Genomic DNA, 24,115 nt, shown 5'->3' on the forward strand with positions numbered 1-24,115 from the left:
CTACAACCACTAACCGCTTCTCCAAAAGTGTTTAACTGGTATCTACATCAAAAGTGTCTTTAATCCGAAACAATTTGGGGATCCTAGACTGGAGATATAAGGTTTTTATCGACGTAGTTGTGGGTGAATTCTAATTCATCCTCGTATGTTTCGACGACAACGACAACAGGTATGGGACGATGGAACCGGATGCCACGTCCTACAGGAGAATACACTTCGGAGACCATTATTTTGTTTGGCAGTGTATTCCAGCAGCAAATTTACTGTATACCGATCTTTTGGTCTCGGCTGTAGCCGAATTCTGGATCTTGGATCAGCTACATCAGGCCATCCCCTTTCGCGAGATTGTTATTGTGGGAAAGAAGCGTCTGTAGAAAACGAAATTATATTTGTGTACAACAGGGTGCTGGTGCCAGTGAACACCGCGTTTTAAGGATATTTAATGAGTTTTGCTTTGCAGCTCAGGAGGTTTGTAGCAGGGGGGCAGGAGGATCGGGATTTGCATATATACAAACCAATTGAATTAAGGAAAAGGTTCGGAGACATAGTTGTAGAAAAAAAAAAACAGAAAGAAAACGGAAAAATAGTGAGAAGAAAATTTAAATGAGATGTAGTCTGAGAGAAAGTTAGAAATGAAGTGAATTTTAATTGAAGAAAAGGCACTTATTTATGTTTGTGCTTGTGGACGTGTCAAGTGTGTATATATTTCCTACGAGAAGTAAGTTGACTTCACTTCCAGCCTATAACTGTGAATATCATATAGGGAGAATATTCAAATAGTTATACACAACTTCTCGTGTATACCGCTGGGGAGGGAAGGCACAGAAGACAGTCTTTACAGTGTGGTCTGGGTGATGTGTATCGGATCAGGCGTTCGTGTCCGGTGTGGAATCTTTCAAGATGTTTGTGTTGGTTGAGTGAACGAATGTTGGCACTTTGGCGTAGTAATTCAGAGGTTCTGAAGTTGCTCCATCTCAAACCAGTGACGAACTGGTCTGCGGAATTCTGAATTTTCTAATATGAATAGTTCTTTGTGAGACACATCATCTGGCTCGATCCCGGGGACTGGCACAGTAACGGCCTGACCAGCGTTAGATACAGACGACGTTTAGTGGGTAATATGTACCTTTGAAGCGTTTTAGCCGGCCCAACGCAGCCTTGGCCCCGGCTTCCTGTTCGCGAAAATGGCCTTTGGTCAGAGTACGACAGACACCCTCAGATGTCTTCACTATTCTAGGGTCACAGTAGGCCAAAGCCATATTATTCGAGTCTTCCCCCTAGGGTCCCAGTAGGTCAACTCCTTATCAAGTCGGGGTTCTTTATTGGTTAAACTCCTACCGATAAGGGTCCTTTCATCCCTTGACTCTGATAGTTGGTCTTTGGTCTAATACGACACGCCAGCAGATGCTTTCATTATTCTAAGGTTCCAAGAAGATATCACCTCATATCATTGTTGCTGGTGTAAATGCATAAGTTACTACAACCGGCGCCTTGGTAATAAAACTTTCCGAGGCTGCCCGTACACAGCTCCTGCTGGTACCAAGGCCGCAACCAAGAAAATCGGCAACCCACCCCCCTCCCCACCTCCTGTTCACAAGACGAAGTCCGTCAAAGTTCCCCCCACCCCCACCCCCAAGGAGACAACGTCTCTACTCCACAGCTTGGACTCAAGGCCCACTTCCCCGACAACGGAAACGATGAAAGAAGACATCAAATCCCCCATAGCTACGCCTCCTCGGAGGGACAGCGTGTCTGCGGACAACAGCTACCAGTTGGTGATGTCGTCGACTTCGTGTAGCAGCGAGCAACCTCGAGCAGTGAGAGGGAAACAGGTGGCATGGCTGCACCCTTCCTCCCTCCACGATGTCCCCCTTTCCCCGCCTCCCCTACTCCCCCCCCACCGTCTCGGCTAGAGCTAAATCTCCTGCAGTGGAACGCTAACGGTCTTGCTGGAAAGGTCCACGTCCTGCAGGCTGACCTGGGCACCAGGGACGTTGACGTAGCCCTCCTGCAAAGACCAATTGGTCTCACTATTGGCCACTTCGAGTGAGTGGGAACGGAGGGTCACTCAGTCTAGTCCAGGCCACCAATCCAAGTGAGCCCATGGATTCAATGGCTTTTAGTGAACCTTGTTCAGAACATTTTTACTGTTAGAATCTTGTTAAGAACCCCAACTAGTAAAACCCGATAAGAATCCTCCTACTGATGGAACCCCGTTAAGAACCCCCAACTAAGGAGACCCCAATGAGAGCCCAGATTGGAAAACCCCGTTAAGAAAACCTACTGTATAAACCACATTAAAACACCCCACTGGTAAAAACCTAATGAGAACCGCTTACTGGTATAACCCTGGTAAGAACTCCCTACTAATATAACCCTAGTAAGAACCGTCTTACTGTTCGAGCTTCGTTTAAATTCTTAATTGTAGAACCCCATTAAGATCCACCCACTAGGGAATCTCTATTCAGAACCCCTGACTGGGGTCCATTCAAGAACCCACACTGGAAAAACCCTGTTAAGAACTCCTTTACTAGTGGAACCCTATTAAGAACCCTCCATTGGGGTAGCCCTGTATAGAACCTCCTGTGCAGAATCCCCATTATGAACCTTTCTACTGGTGAAGCCCCCTTCTGGGAAAATTCCACTAAGAACCCCCTTATTGGTGTAACATCATAAAGAACACTTTTACTGGTGTAACGCCATAAAAAACACCCTTACTGGTGTAAAATCATATAACATTTACTGATGGAACTCAATAAGAACTTAAGCCTATTGGGAAAATCCCAATAAAAAAAATCACTGGTGGAACGCTGTAAAGAATCCCCTTTGAGGTGGAATCCATTAAGAGCTTCCACTCAGGAAACCTGCCAAAACACCCCCACTGGCAAAACTCCCCCAACAAGAATTCCCTTGCTGAAAGAACTTTGGAAAAAAAATCCTGGTGGAACCTTATCAAGAACCTCCCCCAACTGTGAGATCCCCATTAAGAACCATTCTATTGTTGGAACACCATGAAGAATCCCCTTACTGATGGACTCCTAAAGCACTTACTGGAACCTTGAAAAAAAAAACTGGGCATGACTCATCTAATTACATGGAAATTTCAGTTCAGTTCAAGAGTTTATTCAACAAAAGAAAAAAATATAGATACATATATACAAAATTTTACTGAATAACTTGTTGAAAAGGAAGAGCGTGAAGCAAAGCTTATGGGGAAATGCTTTTCCTTTTAAGGGAATTATTTTTATTATCATTCATTTATTTATTATTATTATTATCATCATTATTATTACAATTTAGTATATATATTTTTTTACAATGAGATGAAATAACATTCGCAGACATGCGACACAGCGCCTGCAGGTCGCGTGTGGCTATCGCATCTTGTGGGGGTCAGGCGGAGTTCTGGTTTCGCGGTGGGGAGAGAGGTCAGGTCTATCGTTGACGGGACTATAATTGCTCACTGCACGGATCCGGGTCACATGTCACCGTCACCTGCAGAACAAGATGTGAGAGTATTGTCCACGCTACACACGAGGTCAAATACCCTGCCAAAATGTCTAGCTTTGTAAATACATGAACATAGATCCTGTAGAGATGAAAGTGATTTTCTTCCCATCTTCCAGGAATTTGGTCATGAAGATGGCCTATGCAGTTCCTACCAGGTACTCTTAATTAACCTTGGGGGTGGGGGGAGGGAGTCAATAAATCACCCTCGTCTTCAACTAAAATCCTGAATGCATACCCTCAAAGATCTACGCAAACATGAACATTTGAAAACACCGTCGGTGTTATTCAATGCAGAGACCAAATAAGATTCAGCTACCAAAGCCATATCATTATATATCCACCCGCATAATGCTCTGGAACAAATGTAAGTCACCAAACAACTATTCTCCTTTATATCAATGTCTACTATCAATCGCAGCACTCACATTCCAGAATATCATTAAACATAGAAATAGCCTAAATATATATTTCATCGTATCGCACTCAATCTTATCACCAACTTCTTTTCCTCTTTTAGAAGCGCCATCTATAAACATTGACGATTGCCGGTGTGACAGGGTATTCAGTTTCTTCCAGCCAACCTTATCTTAGAGTATGACTGATGTTATCACTTTCATGATAAACTTGACAAGGAATTGAAATATTAACTATCCAATATTTATATTACCTATGCTACTTGCCTTGCATCTGAGTGTTCTGGGCATTTGTTGGGTGACTTCCCCATCTAATTATAAGGAAATATTAAATGTAAATATGAAGGTATTGTCCGTAGACAAACAAGAAGGAACGTCAGCTTCCGGTAAAGTGGCAAATATATTGTCATGTTTTATGTAGTCTAAGAACTAATATATTTCTTATTTTTTAATAACATCATTTCATTTTCTAAAATGTCAGTTTCGCCGAGACACTTGGGTTTTGTTTTGGATTGACCCGCTTTCCTTTTGTCTTTTGTCACGAGTGGTCTTAGATGACAGATTAATAGTAATGGTAGTTGTTTTACAAGCTAAACACAATATATACCAGTATGGCATTTGCAGTTTGATGTTCGCTGATTTATCATTACAATATTTCTACTCTAGTTGTGCCATGTCAACTAAAATTTTGATGCAAAATTACTCAATATTAGAGAAACATTAGGAGTTGGTTACTGCACTATTAGTGTGCCTGTCATTGTTGTCTGTTTTTCCAGCTCAGGTGAGGACGTCAATTGCCAAAGAAGTTCAGGAACTTGATTAATGTACAATTCACACAGTTATGACGGTGTGAATATCTGAACTGGCAACGCCGTGGACCTAAAAGATGGCTACTATACTATCACAGTATAGTACTACAGGGTTCTGTAAGTACGAAACGAATAAGATTATCAATGTGTTTCATGATGGGTAACTATTGCATGCATTAATTTTTGAATTTATTGAACAGTTATGGAATTGGTCGTGTTGAACATAGGTATTTATGTGACTGTTATTCAGTAGAATGGGTCAAGTGTTTGGGTGTTTACTACATACCAAATCTTGCACCAAAATGTCATGTACTTCAACCTCTGTGTATTCATCATATGATCATGTTTATCACTTGAGAAGCAAATTAATAAGCATTCATTACTTTTCTGCCCTTTGACCTGAAACATTGATAGATATCCAGGTGGGTGCAGGTCCACTCAGTAAACACAATTTCTTGAACCACTCTTGTGTTAAACAAGATAAAATAAGTTTATTTGCAATGGAAATGTTGTAGAAAAGACCCTCTATATTTTGGATAAAATTCCAGATTCATGCAAACTCACATTTAACATGAAATTTACATTGTCCAATAGCTCCAAACCCAATATATCCTAACCTAACCTAATATAACCATTTCGTAGAAAAAATGGAACTTAGAAATGCAAAAACGAAAGAAGTAAAAAATGTGTTTGTATGATACTGGAATAATATTATATTTTGTCAAAATAATTAAAAAAAAAAGTTGAATATGGTAACTAATGACGCATTCAGAACATCAAGTGAAACGGTCAATCAAATAGTTTCCCTAGGTTTCTCTTGCAGTAGACTCACAGCTCCCAAGTAACTAGCAATAGCAAATTGATTGGTCCATAATTCAACCAAGGGAGAGAGATAATATTGAGTTGTATGGGTATGGCAAAGGTGGGGCAGTTTAAGATTGTGTTCAGTGTCTTTGTGTGATGTTTTCATCGGGTAGTTTATCTATGGTCTGGCTTATTCTGTGTCAGTATTGTCTTAGTGGTGGATGATGACCTGAATGTAGACATACAAGTATGGTTCTTGTTTTCTTGGAAAGGATTTTTCCTAAGGGGCTCCTGCCTGATAGAGTTTAATGGAGAAAAGTGTTTGGTGGTCAATCTAGAAGTGGTTTTGTGGACTGGGTGAGAATGTGTGTTTTATATAGATGTGTAAGTCAAAGGTTATTGTGGAGATTTGAGTAATATCCTTGTTTTTTCAATTGTTATTTCCTGTGTGATGTAATGAGATGAGGGAGCTTTTTGGTGTATAGGTATATATATATATATATATATAGATTCTTCAGCTGCTGCTGCTACTATGACCGTTCTAGTAGTTCATTCTTGTTAAATCCCTCCAGCACTTGTTTGATAATAATATGTGTGAGAAGTGTGTTGATAGAGTGGCCTTCTTTGAACCCGTTTGTTTGGGGAGGTGGGTAGATTAATCATGTTCCATTCTGCTTTTAGTCTATTAACTTAGATATGGTAATTATTGATGAGATAGGTCTGTAGGATGCTGGGTTTACTGGTGATTTGTTTGATAGTGATATGGGTTTCATATGTGCAATTTTCCAGATACTTAGAATTTTGTTGTAGATCCAGAAGTAAGTGAATGCATCAGACAAAGCCTTTATTGTATTTGGGCTGAGTTGTTATAGATGTGTGTTTTGAGATTTTATCAGGGTCTTCTGTTTGTGAGTTTTTAATTTTTTTTTTACTGCCATTTTGACATCTTTGTTAGAGAAGTTTGTGTGGCATCATCATTATTAGATTATTTCTAGAGTTTTGAGCGAAGTGTTTTGGAGGAATGTTGGTTAATGATATTGCATTGATATTTTCATGATAGTATTTTTTCCGTGAGTTGCCTCAACTGCTGCATGGGTAGGGTGTGTTAATTTTTTTTAGCTTTTGATGGCTTTTATAGTTCTTCACATTTCTTTATTGTTTGTTTTCCCATTTATTGCTTTCATTTCATTTTCATTTCTCTTTCTTATTATTAGTTTGTGAAGTTTTAGAGTAAGATAGCAGCTCTTTTTCTTTTTAGGTTATCAAATTTTCTGAAGTTTTAGAGTAAGGTAGCCGCTCTTTTTCTTTTTAGGTTATCAAATTTTCTTGTTGAGGATATTTTATTGGGACTATTGTTATGATGAACCACCTTGAAGTATCTTCGTGTGATGCCAGATCACTGTCAGCCTCGGAATTTTCTTTTTCTTTCTTTTTTCACTACTTTAGGATAGTAAGAGCTTTTCTGATGCAATAGTTGGTATGCACTCACAGTAAACTCGCTTTTGATGTCAAGCATCATCTGCAAGTGACACAGGATCTGCCTAGTGTAGGCCTCATGGTCCCTTGTAGTTTTCCTTCATTCTTATGTTCATAGGTAAGAAACTTTTCTTAAAATGTTCTTTCATAAATAGCAGTCACACAATTTTCCATAGGAACAAGTTATTTATTCCTGTTATTGATATCCCGAAGGGATTTCTCCTTGTCTTCTCCTTTTCTGCATGAGGGGATGGAGAGTGGGGATCGCCAATTTGATGAAGCAGCCTTGCTGTAGATGTGCTTTGTCTTGCAACACTGCCTATGACCCAGGGCAGTGGACAGGATGCAGGGATGACCCGTCATCCAGAAGGTGCCAAGATAAGAGGGAGGGAAGGGGGGTGGAGTGTGATAGGGATGGAATGGGTGAGAATGGTTTTTATGCCTTTGTTTTTTGGCTATCTCATGTGTAAGGGGGAAAGAGCCTTTGGTATATGTATATGTGTATTGGTATGTAGATGTTTTAGAATTGTAGTGCTCTTAGTGTCTTATTTGACATGTTTGCAGATAATGCCCCAGTAAGCAAAGGATTGATGGGATGTATGTTTCTTACCTGTACTGCACTCAATGTGCCCCTTCTGGCTCACTTGAAGAAATACCTCATCTGTAAAATACCTGATGTTTTCCTCAAAGGAGAGGTAAGTCTTGATGTGATAGGAGCCCTGTTGTCTACAAGTGTTTTATCTGTTAATAGAAATATTTGCGTTTGAACGTGATTAGTGATCTGGTGGTATATTTTTCAGATATGGAGAATAGCCTCAGCTAAACTATCTTTTGTAGATACAAAAGATCTTGTGTGTGGATCTCTTCTTATATATTATTTCAGGTATGTTGAGATTTTATTGGGGAAGTTATTTTTACTGCTGGAAGCTCGCTGGTTGAGCGGGTTAGGGCGTCATTACTTTTGAAGTTTGAGGGGATGGTGGTTCGAATCCTGCCACTGGCAAAGTTGAACCAAGGGCATGGTTCATTAAATTCCACGCTACAAAGTCCTCTGTAAGGGGCACCATCCTAGCCTTCCAATGGGAGGAGTTTGTGATGTTAAACCATATCATCATTTTAATGCTCAGTTTGACTGGGTTTTAGTATGAAGTTTTGATTAATGTGGATTAAACTTATGAAGTCATCATTCCCACAATAGGTTCATTATATAGGAATAATCATATTTTCATGTGAGGAAAGTCATTTCATTCTTCATGTACACTATAATGACACATTACATATAGAATATACCAGATGCCCTTTTTCAGTTTTAAGGCAGGTAGCAAAGTCAAACCACTCACCTATGTCATGCATTAATAAACACCATCAAATATGGATAATCTATCTATATACCAAAAGGCCTTCTCCTAGTATTAGAACGATAGCCAGCCAAGTGGATTTTGTGCCTTCGTTTTATGGATACCTCCATTGTAAGGGGGAAGAAGCTTTTGGTATGTGTATGTATGTTTGTTTATTCACACGTGTCCTGAACTCCACTCTACTCTCCATCCATAGCATATATTTCCATATATTTTCTATCCACGCTTGCACCTTTCACGACTGTAGATTCTCGATGTTGGATGGTGTATAACATATAGCTGAGGGAAACTAGTCTTATGTTCATACAAGTGAATGTGTTCTTTGTTGCACTTTAGGTTCAACTTTTTTTTTTTTTTTTTTTTTTTTTTTTCAGAGTATTTGAGCGACGCTATGGTTCACGGAAATTTTGGTCTTACCTAGTAGTGTCGCAGGTGTTGACAACAGTATTGGAGGTACTAACCATCCTAACACTACAATGGCTCACCATTGACCTCCACTCTGGTGGATATTTACCACCAGGACCGTGAGTAATCATTAATTTATTTTATTTTTATTTCTTTGGTGGAAGGAATGGGCAGGGGGGTGGGGGTGAGGTAGTATGTGTGAGCAAATTTTGATGCAGCCCGAAGGGATTTCTCCCCGTCCGCTCCTTATATGCAAGGGGGGACAGAGAGGGGGGGGGTCGCCGATTAAATGAAGCGGCCTTGCTGTGGATGTGCTGTGTCTTGCGACACTGCTTCTGACCCAGGGCGGTGGGCAAGGTGCAGGGATGACCCGTCATCCAGGAGGTGCTCAGATGAGAGGGAGGGTGGGAGGGGTGTGAAGTGTATTTAGGGATGAAATGGGTGGGAGTGTTTTTATCCCTTTCCCTTTTTGGCTACCTCCCTTGAAAGGGGGAAAAATCCTCGGTATATGTATGTATGTATGTATGTTATTTCTTTGGTGATTGCTGATTTCTCAAGTATAATTTTGATCATTCTGTGTACTGATTATAGTGAATTAATATTCGCTCTATAGGACATAGACCAAGACTGTATTGCATAGTCAGGGATGAGTCTATCACCAAATAGAATTTAATGATTACCTCTGCACTTTTGTTTGTTATCGTCCTGGCAGTAAATCCTGTATAAATAGATAAATAGGTAAATAAACAAAGTGAAATGATGAAACATCCTCTAAATCAGTTCATTGAATGGTTTATACTTTGATTGATATTGCATATTGCATCAATCATGAAGAGTTCCCCAAATTTTAAGGTAAAATAAATCTGTCAATCTGTTGCAGAAGACCCACAGTCTAAAATAGAAATGGTAATTAATTTTTTTTTAAGTTTCAAATTTTAACCACTTCCATACGGTGACGCCTACGTAGGCGTCATGAGGAGCAAGTGGGTACGCGATGGTGCCGACGTCGGTGTCTTGATTATATTTATTGTAGTCGTACCTACGTAACCTCCATTCTCTCTAAACTGGCTTCATCATATTTTCTATGGTTATCAAAATTCACAGGTGAAAGAGAACGAACGATTGAGCACTGACTTTATTTTTTATAATGCAATTATTATGATGCAACATCACATGTCGGGCAGCTAATGCTGCCAGACGTGCGATGTGCCCCAGAGTGAAGAGGTTAATCCGTTCAAGCTGCATGAAATTATGATTTATAGTGTCTAACATTACTTTCAGGTATGGCGTCATCTTCCCCCTCTTTGTGAACTACTTGTTTGATATTCCACGAGTAGCACAGACTAGTGTGCTGGGCATTCCCATAACAGGGAAGACACTAACATACCTCCTTGGTTTACAAGTTTGCCATACATCACCTGCAACAGCTATATCAGCAACATGTGGCATTGTAAGTAGGCTCTTTATTGCATTAGTAAGCTCAGTACTGTGTCAATATATTCAGTGCCTACCCTCGTCATTTTACATCCATAGAATTAATCTATGAGAGGAAGTGGATGTGTCAGTATAAGGAGTTAATCTTGTAAGGTAGAGTTTCTCTTAAAGTAGATTTGAGTATGATATATGGTATTGATAATGTAGTTGTGATGATACTTTTTCAATGTGGATAAAGGATTGAATATTGGTGTAGATGGGAATGGTTTAACCATTTTCTTTAGGCTGACTTCAAAAAACTTTTATGAACAAAGAATAGGTCATTCTTTCACTTATTCTGGGACCAGTGATAAGTTACCTACTAGAGGTGATCCTGCAGGATGACATAATAGAAAATAGTTTTCCTGGCACCCGTCTTCAAAATCCATTAATGCCCACACCTCTATCAGGAGATGCAGCTTCAAGGGGCTGATAGTCAAGCACTGGAGCAAGCACAAGATTTTGATTAGCTGTCTCAGGTTTCACTTACTGGAAACCCGCAGCCCCACAGTGTTTGGTAGTGGTCCTTGGGTCCTCCTATACATCTCTCAGGGAAGAAATATTGGACTGATTCATGTATTATATTAGTGTGGTATTGGAAGCTTGCTGGCTGAAGAGGATAGGGCGTTGTTATTTGCGGCGAAAGTGGGGGGGATGGCAGTTCGAATCCTGCCACAGGCAAAGTTGAACCAAGGGCATAGTTCATTAAATTCCAAGCTACAAAGCCCTCTGTGAGGGGCAATGTCCTAGCCTTCCAATAGGGAGGAGTTTGTGACATTAAATCATATCATTGTTTCTATGTCACTGGCTGAAAGTAATATAAAGAGATCCATTGCTATTTCTCAGCTCTCTTTGTATTTAATGGTGGAGCAAATACACAGTCTATTTATATACCAAGGGCTTTTTCACCCTTATAAGGGAGGTAGTTAAATCAAACTCCCATCCACCACCAGTTACCCCTCTCATTCGTAGTTCCTCGTGGATGAAGAATCATCCCTATCACCTGCCCACTGCCCTGTGTCAGAAGCAATACTGCTAGACACAATCTATCGTGCCTGCGTGACCCCCATACTCTGTAAACTGGCTTCATCATATTTTCTATGGTTATCAAAATTCACGGGTGAAAGAGAACAAGCAATACAGCAGTAACTTTATTTTTTATAATGCGAGTATTATGACACAACATCACACGTCTGGCAGCTAATGCTGCCTGCGAGATTTTGGCCCGGAGTGAAGGGGTTAAAGAGGTTTTTGGGCCCAGTCCATAAACCAAGTGCCTACCCCTTGGGGCTGCACCTCTTTATGGAAGTGAAACCGTTGACTGAGATTTAAGACAGGCAGCGGGTAGACGACCCTGGTCCAAGGTTTCAATCAATTCCAATTACGTTTCCTCCACATTTTCACCTAAAAAGAACTAACAGCTGGTTACTGGTTCTTCCTTCCTCTGAGTACTGAAAGCTAGTGACATAGAAACAGTCTTATTCAGATGCAACATGGACAACTGGAAAGCTTCTTCCCAGGGAGATGTAAGGGAGGACACAATGACTGTTGCTACCTAACATGGTGCTGAAGATTTCCAGTCAGTGAAACCCTGGCAACAATGATCATTCACTTATTCTTGTGTAAAAGAGTTATGTTCATATATGAAATCATTTACTTGCAAAGGGTGTGCCATGACTGATAGATACACTGGCAATTTTGTCGAAACTGCAAATGATACAAGGTAACCAGAATTGCTATCAGTGACTAAAATTGTAACTGGAAATAAAGGGGTATACATACTATTGTCAGAAGTTCTGTTTCATTCATTCAATAAGTCTTGGCTAGAGAAAGATAAAGGAATTCTGACAATTTTAAGTAAAATTTTGGGTGCATATAGGTGATTACTGTAGTTTTTCCTATAGAGAATGCTAGAAAGATGCATTGTTAATCTACAGAAGACAAATGACTGGATCAGAAGTTTGGATAGAAGAACAGAGAAGTCCATGATTTGTCCCAGTGACCAACCAAGAGAGGAAGTGACTCATGATTGGGAACAGCTTTTCCCATTTTCATGCAGTAAGATTTGTGTCACATATGGTCCTGTGATATTTGCATTTTGCGCCTTGTCTGTATTGCATTGCAGGGGAGTGGACAGTGATGTGAAAAATTGTATTATGCATTACTAAAAAGTTTTTGCTTTTCTTTAGCACATTGATTAATGTATAGTCAATTTTTCATTCCTTCACATAACTAATCTAGATATTTTCTAGACTATTGTTAATACTTCCTCCTGGGAAGTTAATAATAGTCTCATGTCCTGCTGCATTGCTCCTGGCTTGGGCAGTAGGCAGGAGAACAGGGATGAGCCATTCATCCACAAAGCAAAAATTAAAGGGAATAAAAGGATGATGGATGGCAGTGTGATGGATGCATGCCATGGATGGCTACCCCCCTTATAAGGGGGGTAAGAATCCTCTTGATATATAGACTTATTAACTTGCTTCATGAATGTAACTGATGCTCATAGACAGGAACTATGTAGGAATAGGTGTCACTAAATTTGAGGCGGGTGTATGTGCTGATGACGACTAATTACTTTTTCATCTCTCGTTCTTAGTCGCCTGCATAATATAGTTTCGTTTAGAGAAGCATGGACTAACTGCGTATACTGGTACGTCTTAGGTCGCAGGCTTGATATATCGCTACAACATCTTCTACGTGCGTCAAGTGCCGTGGGTGCCAGGTTGGGCTGCACGTGCGGCGAAAGCAACCCTTGGGCGTCTCCTTGCCTCACAGCCGCCACAAGAAGGACCTGTCGGTGCAACACTTGAGCTGCAGCGGCAAGAGCAAATTGAAATGTGGGAGCAGCAAATGATGATGAATAGGGCAAGGGAGAATAGAAATCGGCCTATGGTAAGTGTCACAAAGTAAACATGTTTGTGTGTGTGTGTGTGTGCTGAAGATTTCCAGTCTGTGAAACATTACTTATTCTATATCTCTCTCTGTCTATATATATGTATATATATATATAGTATATATATATATATATATATAGATATATATATATATATATATATATATATATATATACCTCCCTTTCTCTTTATCCCACCCTACCTCTCTTTCTCTCTCCCTCCCTACCTCTCTTTCTCTTTCCCACACCTCTCTTTCTCTTTCCCACACCTCTCTCTTTCTCTCTCCCACACCTCTCTCTTTCTCTTTCCCACACCTCTCTCTTTCTCTTTCCCACACCTCTCTCTTTCTCTTTCCCACACCTCTCTCTTTCTCTCTCCCACACCTCTCTCTTTCTCTTTCCCACACCTCTCTCTTTCTCTCTCCCACACCTCTCTCTTTCTCTCTCCCTCCCTACCTCCCTCTCTCTCTCTCCCTCTTTCTCTCCTCCCTCTCTCTCTCTCCCTCTTTCTCTCCTCCCTCTCTCTCTCTCCCTCTTTCTCTCTTCCCTCCCTCTCTCTCCCTCTTTCTCTCTTCCCTCCCTCTCTCTCCCTCTTTCTCTCTTCCCTCCCTCTCTCTCCCACCCTCTCTCTCCCTCCCTCTCTCTCCCTCTTTTTCCCTCCCTATCTCTCCCTCTTTTTCCCTCCCTATCTCTCCCTCTTTTTCCCTCCCTATCTCTCCCTCTTTTTCCCTCCCTATCTCTCCCTCTTTTTCCCTCCCTATCTCTCCCTCTTTTTCCCTCCCTATCTCTCCCTCTTTTTCCCTCCCTATCTCTCCCTCTTTCTCTCCTCCCTCTCTCTCTCTCTTCCTCTTTCTCTCTTCCCTCTTTCTCTTTTCCCTCTCTCTCTCTTCCCTCTTTCTCTCTTTCCTCCCTCTCTCTCCCTCTTTCTCTCTTCCCTCCCTCTCTCTCTCCCTATCTCTCCCTCTTTTTCCCTCCCTCTCTCTCCCTCTTTTTCCCTCCCTCTCTCTCCCTCTTTTTCCCTCCCTCTCTCTCCCTCTTTTTCCCTCCCTCTCTCTCCCTCTTTTTCCCTCCCTCTCTCTCCCTCTTTTTCCCTCCCTCTCTCTCCCTCTTTTTCCCTCCCTCTCTCTCCCTCTTTTTCCCTCCCTCTCTCTCCCTCTTTTTCCCTCCCTCTCTCTCCCTCTTTTTCCCTCCCTCTCTCTCCCTCTTTTTCCCTCCCTCCCCTCCCTCTTTCTCTCTTCCCTCCCTCCTCTCCCTCTTTCTCTCTTCCCTCCCTCCTCTCCCTCTTTCTCTCTTCCCTCCCTCTTTCTCTCTTCCCTCCCTCCCCTCCCTCTTTCTCTCTCCCCTCCCTCCCCTCCCTCTTTCTCTCTTCCCTCCCTCCCCTCCCTCTTTCTCTCTCCCCTCCCTCCCCTCCCTCTTTCTCTCTCCCCTCCCTCTCTCTCTATCTCTCTCTCCCCTCCCTCTCTCTTTATCTCTCTCTCTCTCTCCCTTTCTCTCTATCTCTCTCTCCCTTTCTATCTCTCTCTCTCCCTCCCTCTCTCCCTTTCTCTCTTTCTCTCTCCCTCCCTCCCTTTCTTTCTCTCCCTCCCTCCCTCTCTCCCTTTCTCATCTCTCCCTTGCTTTCTTTCCCCCCTTTCTCATCTCTCCCTTGCTTTCTTTCCCCCCTTTCTCATCTCTCCCTCCCTTTCTTTCCCCCCCCTTTCTCTCGCTTCCCCTCTCTTTCTCTCTCCCTCTCCCTCCCTTTCTCACTCTTCCTCCCTCCTTTTCTCTTCTCTTCCTCTCCCTCCCTTTCTTTTCTTTCACTCCCTTCCTTTTTCTCTCTCTTTCTCCCTCCCTTCCTTTTTCTCTCTCTCCTTATCTCTCTCCCTCCCTCCCTTTCTTACTCTCTCCCTCTCTCCTATTCTCTCTTTTTCCTTACCTCCCTTTCTTCTTCCCTCCCTCCTCTATATCTCTCTCTCACTTCATGCCCCCCCCCATAGGGTTGCCATAATTTTGGTGTATCATGTATGTTTGTGCACCTTATATGCCCAGAAGTATGTTATACTTGCCTAGTAAAATTTAGACCACTTTTGCTATGAAAGTATTGGTTGAAAGGTAGCAGTTAAAGTAAAATGATAGGTTCCTAGGGAATGATAGAGAAAATACTGATGAAATTTAGCATTGAATTTCCCTCTATATTTCAAGGTGTCTTTATCACTTACAAGGGGCTTGACTGAGTCTAGGCAGGCATACACTTAATACTTAAAACTCACTAAACAATCCCTCTCAGTCTCTGGTGGACGTAGATAATGTCCCCAACCACACTGTTATTGTCAGGAACATTGCAGTGAGACATAACTAGTCCAGTACAGGACCCAAGAGCGTAAATGTATAAATGAACAAAAATGACTAATCCTGCCCTTCAAATTCAGTAATTTTATGCTTCACCCTTTTCTCAGAGTCAGCCATAAATATGGTGCATATACCAAAGGCCTTTTTTCCCCCGTACACAGGAGGTAGCCAAAAAGAAAAAGGCATAGAAACCATTCCCACCCATTCCATCCCCTACATACTCCACTCCCCTCCACCCTCTTCCCTCCCTCACATCTTGGCACAAATATGTTATCATTGATAAATAACAATTGGTTTATTTCCTTTGTTCTTAGTAATAAATGGAACCAGTGATGGGTACCTTGATGTGGTGGTCCTGGAAGATAGACAGTGAAGCTCTTTTCAAAATCCATGAACCCCCATACCTCTATCAGGAAGTGCGGTCCCATTTTTTTCACACATAGGGAGATGGCTACTGGTAACTCCTCCCACTTTCACCCAGTAACTAGAAATAGTCCCACACTAATACAACACAAGCAAGAGTTCAAAGTTTCTTCCCAGAGATATCTGTAAGAGGTCTTGAGGACCATTGCAACCTTGGGGCTCTGGGTTTTCCATTTAGTGAAACTCGAAGCAATGGTTAGTAATAAATCATTATGATGGTATAGGTTAAGGATATACAGGGTGCGGCAACATAACTTCCTTTTTCCAAAAGGCAATAAAACAAGATGTATAAATCAGAAAGGTTTTAATTTTGTTTCATAATTATAGTACATATTTAAAGTTTTGTTTCACACAGTTTTGAAAATCATATCAGGTAGGTGACGTCCTCCATTGTCCATACACTGCATATACCGATTTCAGGTGTTTGCCATGACCCTCACCAGCATATCAGCGGGTATATTGGCAATTTCTTCTCGGATGTTGGCCTTCAAGTCTGGTAGGCTTCTCGGGCGGTTGACATAAACACGGGATTTCAAATATCCCCACAAATAAAAATCACAAGGGGACAAATCGGGGGAATGGGCTGGCCACTCCAAATCGCCCCTTATTGAAATGAAGCGCTCCGGAAAATGTTCCCTCAAAACAGCCATCGATGCCCTTGAAATGTGAGCCTGTTGAAACCAAATATCCCCTAGGTCCAATTCTTCAATTCGTGGAAAAAAAAATTCCTCCAACATGTTTACATACCGGTCTGAATTCACTGTCACTGTGACCTCATTTTCTTCAAAAAACCAAGGACCAACAATTCCAGTGGAGGAAATTGCACACCACACTGTGACTTTAGGTGAATGCAAAGGCCTTTCATGCAATTCATGGGGATTGGTGTCAGCCCAGTAGCGCATGTTTTGTTTGTTGACTCAAATGAAAATGTGCTTCATCACTAAAGTAAACAATAGCGTCTTCAGGAACGTTTTCGAGAAGTGCCTCACATGCGTTCCTTCGTGAAGTGAAATCACGTACGGAGAGTTCCTGCACAATCGCCATCTTGTAAGGATGGTAATGAAGGTCATCGTGAAGTATTCGCCTCACTGAACGATCAGAAAGTCCAAGGGCAGAGGCATGTTTGCGCGCAGAACGCCGTGGGGATTGCAAGACTGAAGCTCTCACTGCCTCAATGTTCTCAGGTGATCTGATGGGCCGAGGTACTCCAGTTCTTCGTCGTGTAGTCCGGAACAGGGCCTCTCGGGGCTACATTGAAACGATTTCGAAAGGCGCGCTGGGTTGCAATAACAGACTGACGATTCGAAAAGTAAGCTTCGACGGCAAACGCACGCTCCTCACTACTCCAACGCATGATAGCGACTGACTGTATTTCCAAGAAAACTTTCAGAACGGCCCTGTCAAATGAAACCACGCCCACCCCGCTACTACTTCTACAGCCAGATTGCCACGCATTATAAAAAAGGAAGTTATGTTGCCGCACCCTGTATAATGATTTGTAATGATTTTAACAAAATATGTTAAAGGAAGACTGAGAATGGAAGGGGTGGATGGATGACTCGGGACAAGGGGAATGTCTGTTGAGCAGGGAAGAGAAAGGGCAAGAGATAAGTGTGAATGGATGGGAAATTAACACAGCCCAAAGGGATTTTATTTTATTCTATTTATTTATTTATTTTTATTTTATTATTATTATTCATTATTATTATTATTATTTTTTATATATATATATATATATATATATTTATTATTATTGGCTACCCCCCGTGTAAGGGGGGAAAAAACCTTTGGTATATGTATATTTTTTTATTTATTCATTTATTTTATTTATTTATGTATTTATTTATTTATTATTATTTTTTTTTGTGAATGAATGAAGGGGAGGGTCACCAAGTAATGAAGCAGTGGGTGTGAACCAGCTTCAATTGCAGGGCCCTGTTTTGGAGGTGCTGTGTCTTACTGCATTGCTTCTGACCCAAGTAGTGGGTGAGGGACAGAGATGACCCATCTAGAGAGAGCAGAGATAAAAGGGGAATACAAAAGGGTGCAGTATAAGTGAAGGGTGGATGCATACTTAAGCTGTCCACCTTTATAAGGGAGAGAGGGTTCCTTGTTTTCATCCAAGAGAAGCTAAGAGAAGAGGGAGGAAAGGGTGGTAAATGGGAGTGGATTGGATGGGAGTAGATATGTGCATTTGATTTGGCTACCTCCCTTAAAAGGGGAAAAAGCTCATGGTAGATAGATTTATTTACGTCTTCCTGCAGTTGTACATTTGTTTGACATGCAATTAGAAATAGCTGATACAAAAATTTGTCTTGCAAGATTTATGTGTATTGCTTCAAATGTCCCCATTGATAAAATCCTTTTACCTTTTTTCATTAAGTAAAGAATTTACAAGTATCTAGTTTTAATGTAAACATAGGTTATTATTGCAATACTCCTTTGGCTAGATGTACTGATTAGGAAAATATTAGGCTGTATATTATAATGACAGTTATATAACACGGAGTTAGATCGCGTAGGGGAATTTGTTATTTATTCTTGTTAACAGCGACAAGCATTTGGTCAGGGTTTTGCTGAGCAGTTGGTCGGCGATGGTCCTGCACAAGCTAATGGAGCGCTGCCTTTCATGCAGAATCTGTTGAACAGAAGACAGAATACTCAAAGTAAGTTTATAGTTTTTCTTATATATTTTCAATGTTTGAAGAGAATGCAGTTACCAAGAAGGTCTTACTTCATTTATATTCATTGTCAAGATGTATTATTCCTTTCACTCTTGTTTTCTGTTTGATTATAGTTTTATTCTATTTCATTTGTTTACCCACTCTGGGTTATCAGCTACATAGTTATATGCAATCAGTACTTTAGGAACTTCAGAACGCACCAGAGTCATGGAGTATTCTTCCATGTTCAGAGACAAGGCATTGTTCATAGAAATACAGGAATACCTCACTATACGACCGAGTGTAATAAAGAAGGTAAAATAAATGTTGGATGTATGTGAAAGCCCCAGGAGGCAAAAATTGAGGGTGGGGGGGTTGATAGGGTCCATGAACACAACCCCCCTATTTACATGTAAGCCCCTTAACCTCGATCTACAAATTTTTGCATTGCGTCCAGTCAGCTGGGAACAAAACTCTCTTGTATAGTGAGGTATTCCTGTACTGAGCTACCTTTTAATTTTTATTACCCCTTGTTTACACTGTTATTCTTATATCACAATAAATGCAGTGTCCTGCCAGCAAAAGTTTCCTCCACTATCAGGGAAAGGAAAAGCTCCAGAAGAAGAACACATCTTCCCAATGAGTTCAACTCCACACAGATGCAAGTGGATACACAGACCCTAATTCCACCTTTCTTCTCTGTCTGACCCCCCTCCCCTTCCTCTCTTAACTTCTTCCCAAAAAACATATTTTTATTACTCTCAAAATTTTCTGTCATACTCCCCCATTTTACGTCCGGTCTCCTCCTTGCCTATTTTGTTGTATATTTTGCTCCCTTTTTTTTCTTTATACCTCTCATATATATCCCCAAGTCCTATTTTGCTACAACCCTTAAATGTTTGCTTCATCTCTTCTGCTACTTTCTTCAATTCATCATTCCACCACTCACTACCCTTCCTTCTATTCCCACCCATCTTCATTCTTCCAAATACTGTATCATCTTTGCATACCTTGTCATATCCTCCTTGAAACATCCCCCATTTGTCTTTCACTCCTTCCTTCACCACCTCCCACATTTCTTGGAGTTTCTCTTGGTACTCCTGCTTTTCCTTCTCATTTAAAAAGTTCACTCTAAGCACCTCCCTATCATCAACCCTTTTCCTCTTTCTTCACCTACCTTCCACTCTCAACTTACCTTTCACCATGAAATGATCTGATATTCCCCCATTTTCTCCTGTAAGAATATGGACATCCAGAATTCTTCCTAGTCTTCCTTTGGATACCAGTACATAGTACATTAATGCCTTATCAATCACCCATCCACCACATTTTCCCATGTGTACTTATGCTTGACTTTCTTCTTACTGTGTTAGCTATCATCAACCATCTTTCTATGGACATCACCATTAACTCTCCACTATGATTATTACCTGGCACTCCAAATTTGTCAACAACTCCATCAATTGATTCATGTTTCATCCCCTACTTATACATTGAGATCTCCCATTGACATTCCTCCCAAAACTCTAAACACTCATTTAAATCCCTTTCCTTTACACTGTTCTCACTACCAAGCCCATGTGTGCTTACAAAGACCTAAATTTCCCCTCCCAGTTTCACCTTCATCCACATTAACCCAGAAGATTCTTCCTTCCACTCCACGTGTTTTCCTATCTCATCACTTGCTGGCAGAGCCACCCCTTCCCTCCTTCATCCACTCCTCACTCCCGACACCCACAACACTCCTCATCTCAAAATCTCTCCTCCCTTTCAACTTAGTTTCACTTAATACCAACACATCCATCTACCTTCTCACAAACATACTGTATCTCTCCCCCTTTACTTTCATCTTTATTACACCTACGCACATTTAATGACCTAGATCTTAGGGTTCTGGTTGGAAATCTCCCAGACCCTCTTATGCCTTGACTTCTCTTAGGAGCTTTACAGAGAGTAGGATACCTAGTCCCATCATTCTATCCCACTTCAGTCGCCTTTTATGACCTGCATAGGAAACAGGATATTAGTATATCCATTCACCACTTCAGTATGAGTCAAATTCTTGCGCACAGGATTAACTGTCATATGCGCGATGCATCATACTACATGCATTATAGAATATAAAGTCACTGTTGTATTACTCTAATAATAAACACAGAAAATGTGATCAAACCAGTTAACAGAATCCGGGGGTAACTCATGCACAACTACAAAAATATATATATATATATATAATAAAGACGCTGATGCCGGCATCCTCGTTTACTCATACGCACCTAGACACCTACGTAGGCATCATCGTACTGAAGTGGTTAATTCATTTATGTACCATGTAAGAAAATCCGATTGAATTCTTGTTCTGTTCCATACTGGTGCGATTAATTGCTTATGTGATTTGTTATCTTATTGCAGCTGCCCCACCAGCACTTCCAACAGAAGAACAGATAGAAACTTTAGTTGAAATGGGCTTCGACAGACAACGGGTCATCAATGCACTTCAAACGTGTAATAATGATGTTAACACTGCCACACATTTGTTGCTGCAGGAATCATGATAGACAGCACGTGCTGTGTATATTCTTGTGGTATTAAGTCAGTGAATGTATCTGCATCCATTTTTCATATTGTACAAGAGTGTCCCTTAAAACCAGACTTTGATGTGATATTTGGACTTTAATACAAGATGAACTGTGCTACAGATGAGATCTTGTCTGTATTAATTTTTGTGAGTGAGTGACATGTTAGGTTACGAGAGCTGAATGAACTATTTTAGACAGGTTTAATATATGGACCACAGATTTTAGATAGTTCTACCTTTATAATATGAATATGTTGATACTAAAATGTAAGCAATGGACAGAGATGGCCTGTTCAATAGAAGGAGCAAAGTTTTGGCACATAAATTGTATTAATGTTCACACTAGACAGATTTTTTTTTCCAGACAGTTCATGGAGAACTAGGTTGTGAGCAATAATGAGGACCTTCAAGAATTTCTTTTTTTTATTGATGGCAAAATATCGGGTCTTGTGTGTATAGGTTCAATGAACAGCAGTGCATCTTGCAGTTTTATATGATTCATGTTTGTGTAAATTTGTTAGTTTAATTAAAAAACATCGGTGATGAAATGCTGCATATCACTTTTGAATCCAGATTTTTTTAAAGCATGTATTATTTATTAAAGTTTGAATAATATGTTAAATTAAGAAGTGAAGATTGAAGTGAAATAAATAAAGAGAAAGACTACCGAAATATGTGTCACAAATGGCAACTAGGAAGATTGCAAGTAACATTCAAATTAACTGTAAAAATGATAACCTCTCCTTACCCACAGCTGTCAGTGTAGGGGGAGAGTAAGACTAGATTGCATTTGATATGTGTATTATATATGTATTTAATATATATAAATGTATTATAAATGTATTTGATAATGTCCTGTGTTGATATTGTGATAAGTCAGACATTTGCAAAATTGCAAAAAGGGTCAGACAATTTGCAAACTTGCAAAAGGGGAAACCCTGCTGTCAGACTTGGCTGTTTATTCAGTGGTTGTGTATGCATATATGCATGCAAAAAGTATGCATGTGTACACATATAGTTTCTGTTTGTCTTAACACATACCAAAGGTCATTCATGCACAGTACCTTTATGTACCAAGGGTTTGTGTGTTTGTGCATGAATAGTGTCTTGGTACATGGTCCTAGCTGTGCATTTGTATGCATTCACAGTGACAGTGTGCATGTTTATAAGTGCATAAGAGGCATGGATGTTTCTACAAACAATGCCTGTGTGTATATGTTTGTAAGCTGTTAATATATACTTAGTGACCATGTATTTGTACATTTATGCAAAGGCTTTGCAAATATGTACAACACTTGCTGTATAAGCACTTGGAAATACTTCCCACTGAATGTGGAAGCATAAAGGTACACTGGAACCGTGCATACACACAGAGGCTGGTTATAAGTAATTGAAAATACTCTGGCTGCATAAATGTGTAGAGGCCTGATTGTTGTACGTGTGTATGGGGGGCAATGTAGCTGGTTGTGCATAAGCATATACATTTGAGGCTTATGCTGTGCACATCTATCACATGCTTACATATGTACTTACAGTGGTCATGCATTTGTATACATACACATTTAGACCAGCTTGATTGTGTAATCAGTTGGGATTTTGCCTCAATTTGTCAAAGAAGACTGAGTTATAAAACAATTATTTCCAGTTCAAGCTGGCTTGGTGTTTAAACTGTATAAAGCACACCAGACAAGTGTGTGTATTATAAGTAGTATAATTTAAAATCTTACTGGGTGCATTTGGAGAAACAACTTCAAGCTTCTTGCTTCCTCTTCATTCAGACTGTTTGCACAATTGTCAAAGGGCCACAGTGACTTAATGTCTTTATGTAGCCAGTTTACTTCAGACGAGATTTTCTCAGACCTGGAGTCTGTCTACATTAGGCCCCTTTTTTGTCACAGTCGATTTTGCCTTTGGTTAAGGTCTCTTGGTATACATTCTGGTCTTTTATTCAACTCTCTACAAACAAAAATATACGAGAAATTGCCACAGGGTGGCCAGGATCCTAACCAGGAGGAGAGAGAAGAGAGAGAGAGAGAAAGAAACAAAAAATCTACTAGTACTTTTTGTTAGACATGTAAAAAATCTTGTTGAATGTAAAATTATGGTTTAATTGTATTTATGGTGTTTGTGGGTTTGTGGTGACGGATGGCAATGGGAGATGGGAGGGTATTAAGTTCGGTATCAGACTTAAGTGAACTTTTCCCCGTTATATTGTAGAGCTACTGCATATCTGTTTATAGGTGGAACCCTGAATGATATGATGGTCTCGAATGTGTAGACGGCTCTTTGGATCTATTAGGGGAAAAGGGAATCACTTTTCCCTGTGCTGTTGCCTCTTTTCAGTGAAAACATGGCTTAAATTTTGTACCTGTTAATTTTTTTATGTTGACCCCTAAAACACAGGCTCCCTCCCTTAGCTGAATAAGATTATCTGGTATTAGCAAGCCCAAATCTGTTAAGTGCATTATTGTGGCAGAGGGATTCATTGAAACAAACTCAGTTTCTTCAGAATAGGGTCCTACCCTTTGCTGAATGAAATTGCATAGACAAAATATGCTTCAAGGTAAAGGGGTTTAGACGTGATGAACACAAAACGGACCTGTGTGATCGCTGATCAGTTCAAAACTGACGAAATATGATTCTTGAGATTATGTAGGTTTCTCTTAGTTCAACAAGTCTGTTTATTTCATTTTATTATAGGGATATAATTGCAAAATATATGAAAAAATACAAATTCATCTAACTATTGAAATGTCATTTGCCCTAGGAAGGGTAGAGAGCAATGGTGTGATTTGATGTGATAAAGGGATTGCATTCAATTGTGTTTTATTGTGTAACGTAATAATGCCTTATATTCTGCCCCCCACATATCTCCTAACCCCCCACTTGCCCCAGTGAGGAGAGCCTTGACATAGTGGGGTACCTTAGAGCAAGTAAGATGATGATATGGTTTAACATCACACACTCCCCCCCTATCAG

General features: G+C 40.5%; 1 protein-coding gene across 6 annotated transcripts; it reads left to right on the forward strand.

Moving 5' to 3' along the window:
* Window positions 1-21: 21 nt before the first annotated feature.
* LOC143035000 (ubiquitin-associated domain-containing protein 2-like) lies at window positions 22-23,955 on the forward strand. Of its 6 annotated transcripts, none has more exons than XM_076201388.1 (9): window positions 22-38; window positions 4,700-4,849; window positions 7,577-7,707; window positions 7,813-7,895; window positions 8,745-8,894; window positions 10,057-10,225; window positions 12,913-13,143; window positions 18,447-18,561; window positions 20,971-23,955. In XM_076201388.1, exons 2-9 carry the CDS (start codon window positions 4,810-4,812, stop codon window positions 21,111-21,113), a joined length of 1,062 nt encoding a protein of 353 aa, XP_076057503.1. In that variant the 5' UTR covers window positions 22-38; window positions 4,700-4,809; the 3' UTR covers window positions 21,114-23,955. The 6 variants fall into 6 exon arrangements, with proteins under 6 accessions (XP_076057503.1, XP_076057502.1, XP_076057500.1 ...); XM_076201387.1 differs by lacking the exon at window positions 22-38 and adding an exon at window positions 4,291-4,309; XM_076201385.1 differs by lacking the exon at window positions 22-38 and adding an exon at window positions 4,440-4,532.
* The last annotated feature ends 160 nt before the right edge of the window (window positions 23,956-24,115 follow it).

The sequence above is a fragment of the Oratosquilla oratoria genome, chromosome 18 (assembly GCF_046742065.1).
Source record: "Oratosquilla oratoria isolate Oo_2021 chromosome 18, ASM4674206v1, whole genome shotgun sequence".
NCBI lineage: Eukaryota > Metazoa > Arthropoda > Malacostraca > Stomatopoda > Squillidae > Oratosquilla > Oratosquilla oratoria.